Here is a 17,810-nt window from a genome sequence, read left to right on the forward strand (position 1 = left end):
AGGAATTATTGGTTAAACTAAAAAACATGGGGATCTATTTGAAAATCCAGAGATGGATAAGGAATTGGTTAATGGGGAGAATGCAGCGGGTCGTATTGAAGGGTGAACTGTCAGGTTGGAGGGAGGTTACCAGTGGAGTTCCCCAAGGTTCGGTTTTGGGACCCATTTTATTTAATCTATTTATAACTGACCTCGGAACCGATTGCAGGAGTAGGCTGGTAAAGTTTGCGGATGATACGAAGGTGGGAGGCGTTGTAAATTCGGAAGAGGATAGGGATATCCTGCAGGGAGACTTGAATGAGCTTGTGAATTGGAGTGTCAGAAATAGGATGAAATTTAATAGTGAAAAGTGTAAGGTGATGCATTTGGGGATGACCAATAACAATTTTAGTTACAAGATGGGGACGCATTGGTTAGAAGTAACGGAAGAGGAGAAGGACCTAGGGGTCCTTGTAGACCGCAGGATGACTATGAGTCGACAGTGTGACGTGGCGGTGAAAAAAGCCAATGCTGTCTTGGGATGCATTAGGCGAGGTATATCTAGTAGGGATAAGGAGGTCCTGCTTCCGTTGTACAAGGCGCTGGTGAGACCTCATTTGGAGTACTGTGTGCAGTTCTGGTCTCCCATGTTTAAAAAAGATGAACTCAAACTGGAACGGGTGCAGAGAAGGGCCACTAGGATGATCAGAGGAATGGAAAACCTGTCGTATGAAAGGAGACTAGAGGAGCTTGGGTTGTTTAGTCTGACCAAGCGAAGGCTGAGGGGGGATATGATTGCTATCTTTAAATATATTAGAGGGATTAATACAAGGGAGGGAGATGAATTATTCCAGCTTAGTACTAACGTGGATACGAGAACGAATGGATATAAACTGGCCGTGGGGAAGTTCAGGCTTGAAATTAGACGAAGGTTTCTGACCGTTAGAGGGGTGAAATATTGGAACGGCCTTCCGAGGGAAACGGTGGGGGCGAGGGACTTGTCTGGCTTTAAGATTAAGTTAGATAAGTTTATGGAGGGAATGGTTTAATGGTAAAACATAGTTGTCAAGAAAAACCAAGCAATGGTAGGTAAATAGCATAATGGCTAAAAGGGGTCAGGATGGAGACTCTTGCCTATATGCTCAGGGTCTTACTGATCGCCATATTTGGGGTCGGGAAGGAATTTTCCTCCAGGGCAGATTGGCTGAGCCTCTGGAGGTTTTTCGCCTTCCTCCGCAGCATGGGGCAGGGATCTCTAGCAGGAGGGTCTCTGCCGATTGAAGTCACTAATAACAGGATTGGGGACTTCAGCAGCAGAGTCCAGGGAAGGGGCGGGGATGGTTTTATGGCCTGCAGCGTGCAGGGGGTCAGACCAGATGATCATAATGGTCCCTTCTGACCTTAAAGTCTATGAGTCTATGAGTCTATGAGCTTGGATGGGTCATCTGACTTGGGCTCACGGGGCTTGGGCTGCAGGGCTAAAAAACTGCAGTGTAGATGTTCCGGCTCGAGCTGGAGCCTCAGCTCAGACTCTCCTCCATCGCGGGATCTCAGAGCCCAAGCTGCAGCCTGCCCCTGAATGTCTACACGGCAATTTTATAGCCCCACAGTCTGATCCCCATGAGCCCGAGCCAGCTGACCTGGGCCAGCTGCAGCCGTGCCATGGGTTTTTATCACAGTATAAACATACCCCAAGAGTTAACTTGGGGAACAAACTGAAGACCCCCTCCCCCTCCATTTCTGTACCTAAAGGGGCATAAAAAGATCTGATTATGACTTCTTATAGGATGGGAAGTATAATGTGTGGCCATACTTGGGGAATGTGGAAGGAAAGGGTTAAACTAGATACTAGGAAAAGTGTTCTTCTCCTGGAGTTACTGACATGCCACACAGTTTGCTGTTTTGGGATTCCCAGGGGTTGGAGTTTCCTTTTGGACTTTGATCTTTATGAATAAGGCTGTAAAGGGAAACTGACTTCTGATTCCTCTCTTTTCTTCTTGTATCCTGCTCCCTTTGTAAAGAGCTTGTTGCAGAAGGAATATATTTATCTTAATCAATCTCCTTTGTAGCCTGATGCATCAAGCGCAAAATCCAGCAAGAAACTTCAGCCTCTGGGACTTGTGCAAATCATACACTTCCACTTGCTGGTAACTGTGGGAGAAAACACCCTAATCAAAGTTGGTTCCCAATTCCCATCTACCTCTATATAGCTGTACTGATACATCAGGCTTTTATGACTGGTACTTTATCATAGGGTGAGTCCTAATGATCAGCTGGGCTGGAGTCTGGTTAACCACTGTTCCTCACCTCTCTCATTCAGTTGTCTGTGTTTTAACCTGCAGCAGATTTTTTGCATCCCCAAACCTCAGTCTTGGCAAAGTGCCCCTTAAGACCGCATTGAAACAGAGTGACTCAGGGGCCAGGATTTGTCTACATCAGTGGTTCTCAACCAGGGGTCTGCGAGCAGGTTTCAGGTGGTCCGCCAAGCAGGGTAATTTATTCACCTCCCCTGAGTGACATAAATTATGCGAATATATGCTGGAGTGTAGACCTAGTGTTTTGTGTACACAATCCCTAAAAGTCTGCTCCAGGGGTTTTCAAACTTCATTGTGCCACGACCCGCTTTTGACAACAAAAATTACTTCACGACCCCAGGAGGGGGGAACCAAAGCCTGAGCCCGCCCAAGCCCAGGGGACACGTGTAGGGGGAGGCAGGCAGGGTCATTCCCCCCAATTTGCTGCTTGTATTGAGGCAGGCAGGGGTCGCCTCTGTCCAAGCTCCACTGTCCTGGGCGATGGGGGGAGCCCAAGCCCCAGCCCCACCGCTCCAGGCATGGGGGCCAAAGCTGAATCTCAAGCACGTTAGCCCCTAGTCTGGGGGCCTGCAACCTGAGCCCTGCCACCCAGGGCTAAAGCCCTCGGGCTTTGGTTTCAGCCTTGGGCAGTGGGGCTTGGACTTCAGCCCCGCGCCCCAGCAAGTCTAAGCCAGCCCTGGCAACCACATTCAAAGGGGGTTGCGACCCACTTTGGGGTCCTGACCCACAGTTTGAGAACCTCTGGTCTACTCCAAACCATTCTTGTATTAAATGACACATTTCTCTAGGGTAACATGCCTTTCGACTTTAACAACATGTTACATGGACATAGGTGGCACTAAAGTTTAGCAGAACTAGCATGCAGGTGAAACACATAATTTATCAGTATGAGGGTTTAACCCACATGTAAGACTAGGACTATATAAATCAATAGGTTCCTATATTTATAACACTGTTAACTCAGCTGGACTCTAGTCATATAGGATTTATATCCACCTTATGAAGAGAAGACGTTATCTTGTTTCTAAAATTATATGTTCATATATGCAAGATGCACCTTCAGTTGTTAGGATTACTACTACAAAATGGATATCAATTCCACTAATTTTTGGATACATGCCTGTGTTCTAGGGTCCTTTATTTCAATATATTCCTGCAAAAATCTTATTCTCTTAAATCTTTTGTGGTTTCATTCTTATCAGTATCTAGAGTTATACATTTTTTGTGGTGATACATTGCAGAGTCATGCATAGGCTGTACTTCTCATGAACTTTGACTGTGTCAAAGGTATCTTGCCTAGTAATCCATCTTCCCTAGGGTGTAATCGAACATTCCAAACCTTTGAGCAGCTGTCAGATAGCTGCTATGTACAACAAACAAACAAAAAAACCCCAACATTTATTGGGGAAGGGTAGGTTTTTCCTTCCATTAACTGTAGGAGTTTCCCCCTCCAAATCACACTGGTTTAAAAGTAGGATGGGAAATATTCAGTCCTGAATTGGTGATGGATTTATGGTTCCTTATCTCTCAAAACATCACCATTAGGCATATGGATTTTCTCATGGGAATCCCATTTCCCTACTGGGATACAGCACTTGTTTCTAGCCCAAGCAGTTTGGGAAACCTTATCTTACAATGTCAAAATTGTGACTTTAGATGAATTTAGAGCCCTCTTCTTCTGAACCCCATGCAGTTGGATTTCTGATACTTAAGGTTCCTGGTTTAGAGGTTGAGGGATAAATATATGAATTGCCTCTAAAAATGTTTAAAACACAAACATTTCAAACATATCGATTTTTCCGTAAAATGAACTTAGATTTGAAACTCGGTAGGACCATCTTTCTGGGTTGTGCATTACACTGCATCCCAGAAGGGAACCCCAGTCCCTGATTGGGGCCTCTGCATGCTACTGTAATATAATTTAAAAAAAAATGTGTGGCATATATGGAGTGCTATGCTACAAACATTCTTCTCAGCACTCATCTGGGCACTGGCAGTTTGACCACCCCACATTCACGCCGACAAAACCTTTCTATCCCCCCTCCCCCCACTTTTGTGTAGTGTACTGTGTATATATTAGATTTGATCTCTCTTGCCTATTATGAAAACTTCTCCCTTGTGGGGAGAAGGGGAGAGCAGCACAAGGAGTGTCTGTGCAATATAGGCACGTGTGGACCCTAGGGAACTATTAAAACCGGATGAGCTGAACAGCTTTTAAGGCTGGCTGAGGCTAGACTATATAAACTGATTTTGTTTGGTTGAAGTCACCTCAGATCCCTTCTACACTAAGGCTCTAACCAGCATAAAAATGACTTGTAAAATTTGCCCAGGCTCAGTGGGCGATAAGGGAACCATATGGACCGGCCTGAGTCGGTCCCCTCTGCTGCATCTTTCACCTCCATTCTCGCTCGCTCCCGTGCAGGGCCTTCCCCTGGAGGCTGCGGGGATGAGCCTTAGCAGCACGGCAGGGCCAGATCAGAAACGTCCCCACCCCGGGAAGCGACTAGTGTAGCCTGCAGCTGCCCCTGCCCTTCCCACGCTGCAGGAGTGTGGGTGGGAGGGGGAGCAGGAGCAGCGATGGGAGGGGCTGAGGGGGAGGAGCAAGGATGGGAGAGGGAGGAGCAGGGGCTCCCCGGGTCACGTGACACAGCAGCCCCAGTCCGTTCTTGCCCTCTGATTGGCTGCCCGGCATCAGGTGATGGGCGGGGCGTTTCCCCGGGGCTCCTGGGAAGGCGGCTCCGGCTCCGGCTCTCGCGCTCTATGAGCCGTAGCTGAGGCAGCTGCCGGGTGCGTGGCGGGATGCGGCGCTGCGCCCGCCCGTAGCCCGGCTCGGCCCCCGCCTGGGAGCCGCGTAGCGGGGCCGGGGGCTCCGGCCGGGCCCCATGGGCAACACCGTCACCTGCTGCGTGTCCCCGGACGCCAGCCCCAAGCTCGGCCGGGCCCGCGGGGGGGGCGGCGGCGGGGCTGCGCCGGGGGCCGAGCGCCGGGCGGACGCTTACCAGGTAGCGGCGGCCGCGGCGGAGGCCGAGTCGGGGGACTCGGATCCTGGGGGCGGCCCCCACCTGCAGCACATCAGCGACCGGGAGTTCCCGGATGGTGAGCGGCGGAGCGAGCGGCCCGAGGGGGGAGGGGAGGGGAGGGGGGGGGGGGCGGGGCCAGCCGGGGGGAGGGGAACCGGACCGGACCTTGCCTGGGTGATGTAGAGAGGGACCGGGCAGAGCGAGGGGGTGTCTGCACTCGGGAGGCTGCATGTGGTTGCGCCCTTCTGCTGGGGGCACCGTGTGCGTGGGGTGGCACGTGGGGTGGTACCGGCCTGGCCCTTGCGGTGCGTTGGAGCCTGCGTCACCCCACTCCTGGAGGGAGCCCCCGGCACTGGGGTGGGAGGGGGTGATGCTGTTACCTGATGAATCTATCCCCTATTGGAGGTTCCCCCCCTTTCTTTGGGATGGGTCCCCATGGATACCCACCTCTGTACAGGGGGTGCCGCCCAGCCACCTCTTTCATCCCTTGCCCCATCGATGGGCTGGCTGCAGGGAATGAGCTGTGAAGGCAAGATTGCAGCATACAATCTTCTGCTCCTTGGGTGGATAAAGACTGAATCAGCGTCTCATTTGGGCACGTAACTGCTTTTGAGGCGCTCTGAAGATCTGTGCTATAATTTGCATCTTAATTTTCTTTAGTGTTGCACTGCTCCCCTAGATGGTCTTCTGTAGATCGTGATGTAGCTGAAACAAAGATTCATTGGGTATCTGTACATTTTAAAATTCTTATAGATTGCTGGTTTTTTTTTTCATTTTCTAGAACAATTTATTTTTGGCTTGAAACGAAACATGAGAAATTCCATGTCAAAGAACTTTTCTTTAGGAAGTTAGGGGCGAATCAGAAATAAGGCTCAGAATGGAAAACTACTGGCAAGCTTAAAGGGTAATTTGGTCAGTGTCTTTTAAAAAAAAAAGTTTTAAAAGTAGCTGTAGGTTCTACAGTTTAACCTGGAATTCACTGTCAAATTTTGTGGCTTCACAAGGTTTTCCTCCTAGACTTCGTGTGGAAGCCCCACCCAAGCAGGAGAGGCCAACTCAACAGACAAAACAGTGAAACTTGCTATAGACAAGCAATCTCTGAAGAGTTTTTCTTTAAATTTTAGCTGCCAGTGGTAATATCAGTAAGTAAAATACTTTCAGGTGGAAGTGTTTTTACGTTGATGATAGCCCTTTAATTTTGGAGTCCTAACTGACTTCATAACTTTTGCAGAGCTGACAATAGTTGCTGCATTCCTAATCTGTGTTTAGCTGAAAGAAGGAGGAGGAGGAGGAGGGTTGGAGGGTAAAAGGATTATAAATTATAAAGATTGTGTGTAATGTGACATCACTCTGGGAGACAAGGACAATTTATAAACTAGCCCCACAGGGAGCTAAATTACAGCAGTAGACTCATTGCACTGAAAGTCCATTTTCACATAGCTCTTGTGGTTCTGCACTTACTTCCCCATTGGCTCAAGGATTCCAGATGTTTCACTGCAGTCTGAACAGCAAACTTGGGTTTGCTTGTGAACATAATTGTTCTGTGGTTTGCTTCTCGGCCTTATGGCTGAGGGGTGAAAACATTTTCTAATCTCTCAACCGCACCTACCGCCTAAGAAGAGCTGACAGGGTCATGCCTTGGTGGGAATTGTTTAGACATCACCTGATGTCTTACTGGTGCTGCTGTGTGTGTGAACTTTGGTTCAAATGCTATTACACTCAGTCTTTCAAATTTCATGACTGCTTGACATCTTTAACTTCTGACTTGTATAAGAGAGCTTTGCCATCCCATTTCATGATTATAACAACCAACACTATTCAAAATACACACAGTTTGAAAGAGACAGCATGTTTGCCATCTGGTGTGTAGGATGCCTGCAATAACATTTAACATTGGTCCTCCATTCTTGTTCCTGAATTTTAGGGACACATTTTTGGCAGTCATTTAGAAACTGGTTGCAGAGGAGTGTGAGAAAACTGTCAGAAATGGAAGGTTTAAAAATCTATGGTTCTGCACACAGACCATATGGCATAGCTGTTTTTATAGAAATGAAACTAAATGAATAGCCAACTTTCCAGATTTTCTCTGAGACAGCTGTGTAATGCAGCAATGGGAAAAGTCACATTTACGGTTAGGAAAAGGAAAATTCTAATCTTGCAAGAAACTGTTAGGGAATCTGTGAACTATTTCTCTCCTAATTCTTTTTGGGTGGGATAAATTCTCTAATAAAGATTCTAGTAATCTGATCAAAAATGCCTAAACTAAATAAAGCTGCTCAGAAATAAGGGCTGTGTTTGTCTGAATCTCTCAACTACGTAATCACTTCAGTTTTGATCCAGTGCTGAATAGCTATGGTAAGCTTAATTGTGAGTTCATCCCAATGTCAGAATTGGCCTTGGAGAAGGGAAGCATTTACTTTTCTGGGTTTGCAGACTACACCTCTACCCCGATATAACACGAATTCGGATAGAACTTGGTAAAGCAGTGCTCCGGTGGGGCTGCGCACTCCAGTGGATCAAAGCAAATTCGATATAACACGGTTTCACCTATAAGACGATAAGATTTTTTTTTAGCTCCTGAGGACAGCGTTATATCGAGGTAGAGGTATATTATGACAGTATTGTACAATCAAAGGATAACGTAGTAGCTAACCCAGATTGGCTTTGGGGTTGTGGAAATTTTGATCTTGAGGTTGGACATAATTCTATAATTTGTGATGGGCACAAATTAGACAAATTATAAGAGACTTTCAGAGGCATTGTTATTCACACAACATTGCTCTTAATTCATTTTTATGTTGCCTTTGGTAAGCTAGGCCTCATTACAATAAATCACTTACTGTTTCCTATCTCTATTAATATTATTGTGTCTTGAATATATTTGGTTCCTGTTTGAGGCTGCAAAACAAAACTGAGTTGTCCCAGGTAAACTTGGAATGAGACCGTCATGAAATTAGATGTACTGCGGGCCACCACTACAAGTGTATTTTTAAAGTTCTAAAATGAGCAAGTAACTTTAAAATGTGACTTCAGTAGTTACAATAGCATCTTGGAGTGGTTCACTTCACACCATGAAGGACTCTCAATATGCAAGATTTTAAAAATAAGCATTATGAAGGAGGGCTTCTCATAGAGGTTCAGATTATGCAGGTGTCAGTAAAAGTTTGTCATTTTATAGAATGTTAAATTAAACTAGCGGTTGTATACTAGATACCTGTATTTATCATAAAGTTGAAAGATGCTAGCTTTGTCACATGGCACACAAGGCATACAAGCGTCCACTATAACTACACAAGTTCTATACTTTTGACTATTACAGCATTACTAATATTGGTTGATTTGGCCCAGCAATTTAAGGGTTTACATGGAAAGGGTTTTATGAAAGGAGTGATGTGATGGTTGAGGAAGCTTCCAGTTCTACTAGTAACTGCCAGGTTGGAACTTATTAGCCAGTTTGCCTTTCTCTAATGATTAAAACAATTCAAGGGATGGAAGTAATAATCATCCCAACAATTTTTTTCTGTCAATTATTCTCAGGGTTTTTTGAGAACATTCACTTATTGATTACGGAGCAGGCAGCTAGTGTTACCAGATTGCCAGTTACTTTAGTGTACGCTCATTTATTAGGGTTACTCTTCGGGGGTGGGGGGCAAGTGTTCTGTAATTCTATCAATATACTGCTTGTGTCACTTGTGTTCTCATACGGCACTCTACTTTTCCCTTCTGCAACTTCCCTCCCAATGGAGATATCCTGCAGGACCTAGGTTCTTCCACCCACACACACACCCATGTCTGAGAGGATCAAGTTAATCAGCACTCCCAAGCTGACCCTCATGTTCCTGGACTCAGTAGGCTTGGTTGAACAGCACCTCCAAGCTGCCACCCTCATATGTCCCAGGTTCAGCACGTCCCTACCCCCACTTTCACATTACAGTTGTTCTGGTAGTAACCCACTTGATGAGCAAACCTCACAGGATTTTTGGGCGCTGCAGGGATCTTTTAGTTTAGGTATGAGGAGCGTTGCTGCAGAGCAAATGAGGAAGCCAAAAAACACCCACGGTTGGGCGGGACGAGAGAGACGCAACCAGCTTAACCATGAAAGCTATTTATTGCCAGGTAATAACAAACAAAACAGTTATAAACAAATTTAAGTTACTTTTAATATTATAAAAGTCAGGTTTAGAAAACGATAACTGATCACACAAGTCAGGGTCAGAAGGCTCTATCTAGAGAGAGAGCTGTGTTTTCACCACTCCATGAAGCTTGAATCTATCGGGATTCCCAGATGGTGGTGGTAGCTGAGGGTCCGGAGTGCTGGAGACAGGCAGAGCCCCCAGTATGATCAGTCTGGAGAAGATGAAGTCCCAATGGAACTGATGCAGATGTTGAATACAGGCAAGAGAACACTTTCTTGAGCATGGGTAGGAGTTTTTGTAGGGAAAGAACAATGGTTCAAGGAGAACACTAGATTTGTTTTTTGGGTAAACTGATGGCTCAAGGGAGTATACCACAGTCGTTTTGTTTAGGCTAGACAATAGGAGCTGATCATTCCTGGCTATGGGTGGTGCTCCTTCGAGGGAGCTCACAATGCAGTTAGACAGCGTCAGTATTTTGGATACCAATAAAGGATTTATTACTAGAATTGGTCTGATAACTACTGAGCTGGGTGTGTGCAGGCATGGGTTCATTAACATCTGGAGCAGAGATTCCCCCATCATGCAGTGCTTCCCTGCTTTTCTGGTCCCAGAGTTCAGTGCGGTTCTTGTCTTGGAATCTCTGTTCTCCATTCTGTATGCTAATAGGGATGCCTCCCTGTCCCATCTTTGATGCAAATGAGGCTAGGGGAGTTTCCTTGTCACCCTAGTCCAGAGGGGTTTAGATGGATCTCCCACCGTCTTTTCATTTATCAGAGGGGTAGCCGTGTTAGTCTGAATCTGTAAAAAGCAACGGAGGGTCCTGTGGCACCTTTAAGACTAACAGAAGTATTGGGAGCATAAGCTTTCGTGGGTAAGAACCTCACTTCTTCAGATGCAAGTGTCTTTTCATTGCTTTTTGTAAGTCTTTCTTCTGATCGGCTTTGGCTCAAGCAGAGGCTGGGAGTAGGAGGGGGGTGCCTTCATGAGTCAGACAGGTTGGGTACTGCACCCTGGTTCCCCAAGAACACAGAGCTGGCAGGTAACACTAGTGTCTGAAAGTGATGATAGAGACATCTTGCTCAATTTCTGGCTTGAACAGAATTCTCTCTGAAGTGCTGTTTGGGGGGGGCCGGGGAATGACAAAGCAGGGATTACATTTTAAATCCACACTTTAACTCTCTTGCCTTTGTTTTGCTGAAATTGAGTGTTTCAGTGGCAACAGGAACTTGACAGTTAACAGCTGAGACTTAGCACTGTTAACCTGTTTGCAATGGAGTGTGGTGGTGATGTATGCCTGTATCTTAAATTGGAAATGGTCCCCAGTTTACCAGCATAGTATCTTAACAGCACATTTTAAGCCATTATTGATTTGACGGATAAACCAAGATTTGATGTTTAGGAAAAGACAGTGCTCAAAGTACACTGCATAAATCCAAACCATTTAGGATCTATTTTTGTTGCTGAAGAAACATCTTCACTCCCATTGTAATTTGAGTTACATATTCAGTGAATATGTACAGCTGAATAAATCCCTAATATTTTTGTTACCACAAATTGGCCTATCCCATATTCAAGATTGAATCACAGTAAGTCAGTTTATGTGATTAGCATCTATTAAAAACTGTACTGATGACACATGCTACAGCTCATTGGACTTCAATATGAATACTCATTAAAGTTAGTCATTTAAAAAAGTTCCTGTATTTATTGCAGGCTGATGGCTTACGGTCCTGATCTGAGATCAATCGATTCGCGTCCTCCTAGGGAGGACAGTATGGTGCACTGTCCCAGCAAGGATCGTTAATAGCACTACTTTGATTACATGTATCAAATCTGAATTCCAAACAAGTCAGTATTTTTGGAGGATATATGTGGGAAAGAGAGGAAGCTGAAGAGAAATGAGAGGTAGATCTGAGATAACCAGCACTGGGTTGAACTAAGAACTGGGGTAACCAGGAATGGGGAAGAGAGCCAGGCAAAATTAGGAGAGGCACCAGGTGAGGTGAAATAACCACTTGCAGTTAAGATAAAGAAGATCAGGGCTAAAAAAGAATGGAAACATAATGAAGGGGAGAGAGAAGTGAAGTCTGTCTAGGATGAAAACCTTACTACTGGAATACAGCACAGTACTTGGTTCTTGTTTTGACAAACATGTCATCCTGTTTTCTTCCCCTTTGTCAGTATTAGAATAATTTATCTAACTAATCAAAGTCCCATTCAGAAGATGAAGGCTCTCCAGAGGAGTGCAGAAGCAGTTGCCTAGCCTAGAGGAAGGCATGATCTGTGAAGACTCTTCCTGTTTTTTCTTAGTTATCTATTCAACGATGAATATACAGTGCAATAATACATTGACTAACTATAGTCTATCTGCAAATCTTCATTTCAGATATCTAAGCACTATTCCATTTTATAGAACATGTTAAATAGCCTAAAGCGTGTGGGCGTTTTGCTCTTTTTGATCTTGGTAAAACTGTTTGCAAGCTAATTCAAAAATAAACTTTGATGCAAGGAGTCAGTTTTTCCCCATGCTGGAAACTGCTTGCATCAAAGGTTTAACCAGCTTATATTGTGTCTTATCTTGTGGCTCATTGTATTTGAAGATCAGCAGTGAAAGAACTGGTGCATTCAGTTGTCTGCTGAGGTAAAAGATGAAGTTGCTGGTTGAAGACAAGCTTTGCTTGACACAGTCACAATCTGTTTTTGTTTTATTTTTTTGTCTTGTCCCTTTTGTGCTATTCAGGCTTGCTGTCCTGTTTGCATTCTGGGTTTTATCCTTATGATCTTCTTGCTCGTCTCTTTAATATCTCCTTCTTGTGATCTTCTATTTTTCCCAGAATTACAAATGGTATAACATCTTCACACATACCTGCAGCATGTTTGCTCAATTCTTGACTCCCTACGTTACCTAAAATGCATCTTCTTGGTAGTAGGTACAGTAGAACCTCAGAGTTACGAACTGACCAATCAACCACACACTGTAGTTGGACGTGAAAGTACACAATCAAGCAGCAGCAGTATAGTACTGTCTTAAATGTAAACTACTGGGGGGAAAAAAGGGAAAGCAACATTTTTTCTTCTGAACAGTAAAGTTTCAAAGCTGTATTAAGTCAATGTTCAGTTGTAAACTTTTGAAAAAACACCATAACGTTTTGTTCAGAGTTACAAACATGTCAGAGTTACGAATAACCTCCCTTTCCAAGGTGTTTGTAACTCTGAGGTTCTATTGTAGTTGACACCTGATCAGAGGTCAACTTGATGAGTTCCCATTGGATAGGTGGAAGTGAGGGGGCGGATCGAAATGTCTTACCATGAATGTACTGTATCCACGTGGTAGTTGACCATGAAGAAGAAAAATGCCAGTTGTTGTGTACCCCATTTTATTTCTTCCATGCTTAGATGCTACTGGTAACCAAAGAATCTCTTGTTCTCCTCTCCATTTTTCCTCCATTAAGTTCTGCAAATAATTCCGTAACCAGGGAATCTTATGTGACATGTTAACCTGTCTGTGGCTTGTATCTACAATTCCAGTTCATGAAAAGCCAAGTGTAGTTCATATGGAAAGGCAACTTATTTTATTAATTTATGATAGTAGCCCTACTGCCCTGCGGGATCATGCTATGTGGAACTCTTTTCTTGGCTATAAAAATTCCAAGAAAGATTGCTTTGGTTTCCATGTAACTTTGGAAATGCTAGCTAAAATATTCAACGCTAAGAGCATACAACAGCAGCTTGGTTTGATGAAACTTACAAAGTAAAGGAAATTCAGGATTAAATTTCAACTCTCTGCTTCCTCCAAATATTGTGTGAGCTGTTTCCTCTCTCACTCAGAATTGTAATCCTCTCATTTTAAATAAGACTTACTCCTTTTGATTTAAAAAAAAACCCCAAAAAACAAACAAAAAAAACAGACGGATAGACCTGTCATAGGCTTACTTAACATTTTTTGTTACTGTAAAGTATTGACCCTGCTGCAGAAAAGGGGGGGGATGGGGGACAGGGACAGATGGGGATGGTAACTGAAAAGTGCATGTGAGTGTGAAGAGAAAAATCACTGGAATAAACTTCAAAATTTAAAGTAGGAGGAGCTTTTAAAGTAGCATTTCAAGTCTGCCCCCACCCTGACTCCCTCGCCATGAGAGCCCCTTTCCTTTTTTGCCTCGTTTAAGCGGCTTTTGTCTTGCTTCTCCCTGCCCAGGTCTCATGCCCAGAAGCAGCAGGGGGAAGGTGGCTAAGAGCGTAAGCGTCCCTGGATATCTCAGAGCCTGCTTAGCACCTGCTGAAAAAGTTGGCTAATGGGAAGTGGGTGGAGACCATGAGGCTTTTTGCTGCTGGGTGTGGGAGCTAACTTCAGGCCTTTGAGAGCACTTCATTTAGTAGCTGGGAAGAACAGGGAAGTGGGACTGGGAGTGTGGGGCAGAACATTAGTGTGAAATTGGAGCTGAGATCTCGGATACACATCACTTGCCTTAGAACTCTTTATGGTTCTGAGGTAACTTTTTTCATTATTTTATTCCTTATCCATACCAATGGAACTGAGAATATGAAAAAAATATTGTATAGAAAAAGATATACAAAGTGAAATAAAACACTATTTTCAGTGTCCATAAGGAAGCTAAACTGAAAACCCACATCGGAAAGAAGATGATGACTGCGCTTAGAGAACTCGACTAGCATAAATTCAAGTATACAGTAAAGCAAGAATACTAAAATTAATAAATTCAAGAGCGTGGGTTGATACAAATTAGGATTTTTAGATTAAAAAAAAATCCCAATTTGAATTTAATAAAATTCTGTTGTGTTAATGAAACATACTGATGTACAGCACTGTCTTCCACTGTTGGAATTCTTATAAGACTTTCTTTTTTTTTTACTGTTTTTGTGTAACGTTATACATAATACTGGCTCAGTATCAGTTGTGACAGGAGTAAACCCTTTACACTGTTGAAACTGAGCAGCCCTTACAAAATTTAAAAAAAAATCTTAAACTAAAAATCACATTTTTATCAAACCTCTTACAAAACAAAATTTTGGCTACCAATAACCAAAACTACTATGAAGGGAGAATTTGAATTGGTGCCTGAAGTGACCTTTAAAAGGAAATTTGAAAAGTCCTCTAGTAACTTTCGTAAAAGCCCAAGCCTCATATTTTCAGCATATAAAATCTTTACTGGGGAAAGGTATTGTTACATTTTCACTTCACTGTTTAAACTGAAGTTAACCCCCCCCCCCATAACCTCCCCATAATCAGATGGCCCACTATGCAAATTAGTACCTAATACACTGCACTATTTTAATTTTATCTATAGAGACTGGATGGAATCTGACCTACCAGATTATTGGTTCATCAATTCTGGTAAATTTCTGGTAATAGTCAACACCTGACTTCCTTCTGAAGCATTCTCTGTAGTACACCAGACAAACTGTACATGAAGAGACAGTGAGGGAATACCTTTCTTACCGTTGGAGTGATCAGTTTTGGCTGAGAAGCCTGAGATATGGCTACCCATACTTTAATGTGCAAAAATATGTTGTTAAATTTAAAAATCTAACGTTCTAAAAATTCCAGGGGTCTATTTTAACGTATGCTAATGAATTCCAAATGCTGAGCAAATGCAAGAGGTTGGCGCAAACAAGGAGGAAAAAGTGGACAGTTTAAAGTTGGTTTTCTACCCACCCAATTAAATGTCACATTGAGTTTATATTAATTTTCTAATTGCGGTGTTAAAACGTGGTCCATTTGTCACACCTTATTTCATCTGGATTTCCATTTTCCTTCCCTCCCCCAGAAACAAAATGTTGAGGATGTCTTTCTCCTCCTATAAATTTTGTAATTGGTTTTATTTTTCCCTCTGGAATTCTTGGTCCCTTTCACATTCTGACTCTGCCCATCTAAAATAGTTTTGCTACTGCACATAGAGCTTCAGGTGATGGAATCCTGTTCAATTTCTCTCAAGCCCTGAAAGGCCTGATCAGGAGTGCTGCCAGCTTTTCTGCCGCCCTAGGCGGCGGAAGGTCCTGCCCTGAAATGCTGCCCCCCACAGAGACGGCGGAAGGTCCTGCCACCGAAATACCGCCGCGGTCGCCGCCCCCTAAATTGTAGTGCCCTAGGCGACAGCCAGCCCTGGGCCTGATTAGTGCATGTGGTGGAATGGGCATGTATTTTGTTTTAGGTTCCCCAGCAGGGGGCTAAAAGTTAAATTGACTAGAACTTTGGTTTTGCTGTGAAAGAGATTCAGTACCACAGGGACTTCTGAAAATGCAGAACCCTTAATACCACATCCAGTGTCAATCCATGAACAGTATACAAATACTTTGCAATATCCTTATTTATTTCATCATTGTTTCATACAAAAAGCAATTTCTCTTTGTATTTATTTATCATCTGAAGTCCTAGTCCTTGGAGATTATCACTTCTTCAGCGGTGACCAATGGTGTATTTCTTTGATGTCGAAAATAGGATTGGACTTTCAATGGAAAATGAACTGATAAGAGCAGGATCTTTAAAACTCCTATGCAAGTCTTGGTTTAAAGTTTTCTTACTCAGCAGACCTATTGTATTCAGAGCCATATGAGTTTACTTTAGTTGCTAAAAATGTAGTAATCTTTCTCCCTCCCCCTCCCATCGCCCCAGAGTCAATCTGGCAATGGGAGGTTGCTATAAAACTCTTATGTGGACTGTTTTTTAGGTAAGAGTGACACCTTGTCTGTCAGCCACATTCTAACTCAGGGGTCTCAAACGCAAATGACCATGAGGACTAGTACATTGGCCCGAGGGCTGCATTACTGACACCTCCCCCCGCCCCCACTCCACCCCTTCCATGAGGCCCTGCCCCTGCCCCGCCTCTTCCCACCCCTTTCCTGTCCCCATTCCAACCCCTTCCCCAAAATCTCCACCCCAACTCTGCCCCCTCCCTGCCCACAGAGGGTGCAGGAGGGGTGTGGGTGCGGTGGGGGCTAAAGGCAGGGAGTTGGGGTGAGGTGTACAGCCAGGGTGCAGCAGGGGGCTCAGGGCAGGGGGTTGGGATGCAGGAGGGGTGCGGGGTGAGGCAGGGGGTCGGGGTGCAGGGTGCGGCAGGGGGCTCAGGGCAGGGTGCAGGGTATGGCGGGGGTAGGGGTGCGGCAGGGGGCTCAGGGCAGGGGGTCGGGGTGCAGGGTGTGGCAGGGGCTCAGGGTGCGGCAGGGGGCTCAGGGCAGGGGGTTCGGCTGCAGGAAGGGTTCGGTGGGCAGGATCTGGCCTGGCGTGTACTGGGGGCAGGGCAAGCTCCCTGCCCGCCTATCTGCCCTGCCCCCGCAAGAGGCTGAAACATGGGGAAGGGGGTGTGGAGGGGCTGTGTTTCTGTTGCTTGAGGCAGCGCCTCCAGCAGCTACCATTGGCCGCGGATCCCTGTTCCCGGCCAATTGGAGCTGCTGGGGACGCTGCCTGAAGTAACAGCCACACACAGGCCCTCCGCCCCCCCCTTCTCCAGCCTCTTCCCGGAGCTGCACAGGGTAGGGCAGGCAGGCAGGGAGCCTGCCCTGCTCCCGGTGCATGTCCGGCCGCCGCTCTGGTAAACACTGGGGAAGGGCAGGGGGGCTGCGAGGGGCTCGCGGGCTGCAGAAAATCACCAGCCCGCAGGCCACATGGTTGAGACTCCTGTTCTAACTCCTGAAGGTAGCTTGGATAATACGTGTAAAGCACCTCTGTAGCGAGAACATAAGATCTCGAGTTGTGACCCGATAAAGGATGGTTGCTTTTAGAAGTAATGTGATTTTCCCGGGGGAGGGGGAAGATGCATATTAGCATCTGCGCATGGAACAGCAGCACTGATGTTTGCAGAGATTACGGTTTGCTTGCCTTTCAGACTACAGCCATTGTGGGGAAGATGCTCATAGATGAAAGTGTTGTAGAATAATGAAGCGTGATCAGAAACCTACTTTAGTTCCATACCACTTTATTCGAGCAAGGTGATCTAATAATTTGACAAGCTGAGGCACTTTGTGAATAAATTTCATTTTCCAAGGAGAAGTAAAGGAATGGGAAGAAAGGGTGTGTGTGTGTGTGTGTGTGCTCTAAATTGTGTATTTTGCTTCTGATTTCAGGATGAAATGTCTTAGTAACGTTGTAATTACTATGGTTGTGATTGTACGCTGCAGTGACTTGATTTCACAGTTGTCTGGGAGCTTTCCTTTCTCCACTTCAAATTGTGGGCTTGACTGGAAAAAAATGATCATGGGGAGACTGAGTGTTTTGACTTCAGCTGGACTGGTAGCCAATAAAACTAAGAAGTTCACTTTTCCTCCTCCCTGTAATTCTGTGCTTTTTCAGAAGATAGTCCTCTTACTTCCTCTCTCTGCAAGGCCACTTGTCAAACTTGATGATC

General features: G+C 45.0%; 1 protein-coding gene across 1 annotated transcript in view; it reads left to right on the plus strand.

The window, feature by feature from the left end:
* Positions 1–5,034: 5,034 nt before the first annotated feature.
* CCNYL1 (cyclin Y like 1) overlaps positions 5,035–17,810 on the plus strand; it is a 50,951-nt gene continuing 38,175 nt past the window's right edge. Inside the window, exon 1 of the mRNA XM_005306092.4 lies at positions 5,035–5,390. Within this exon, the coding sequence (XP_005306149.1) occupies positions 5,177–5,390 (214 nt within the window). The 5' untranslated portion in view covers positions 5,035–5,176. The remainder of the gene's footprint in view (positions 5,391–17,810) is intronic.

The sequence above is a fragment of the Chrysemys picta genome, chromosome 11 (genome assembly GCF_011386835.1).
Source record: "Chrysemys picta bellii isolate R12L10 chromosome 11, ASM1138683v2, whole genome shotgun sequence".
Lineage (NCBI taxonomy): Eukaryota > Metazoa > Chordata > Testudines > Emydidae > Chrysemys > Chrysemys picta.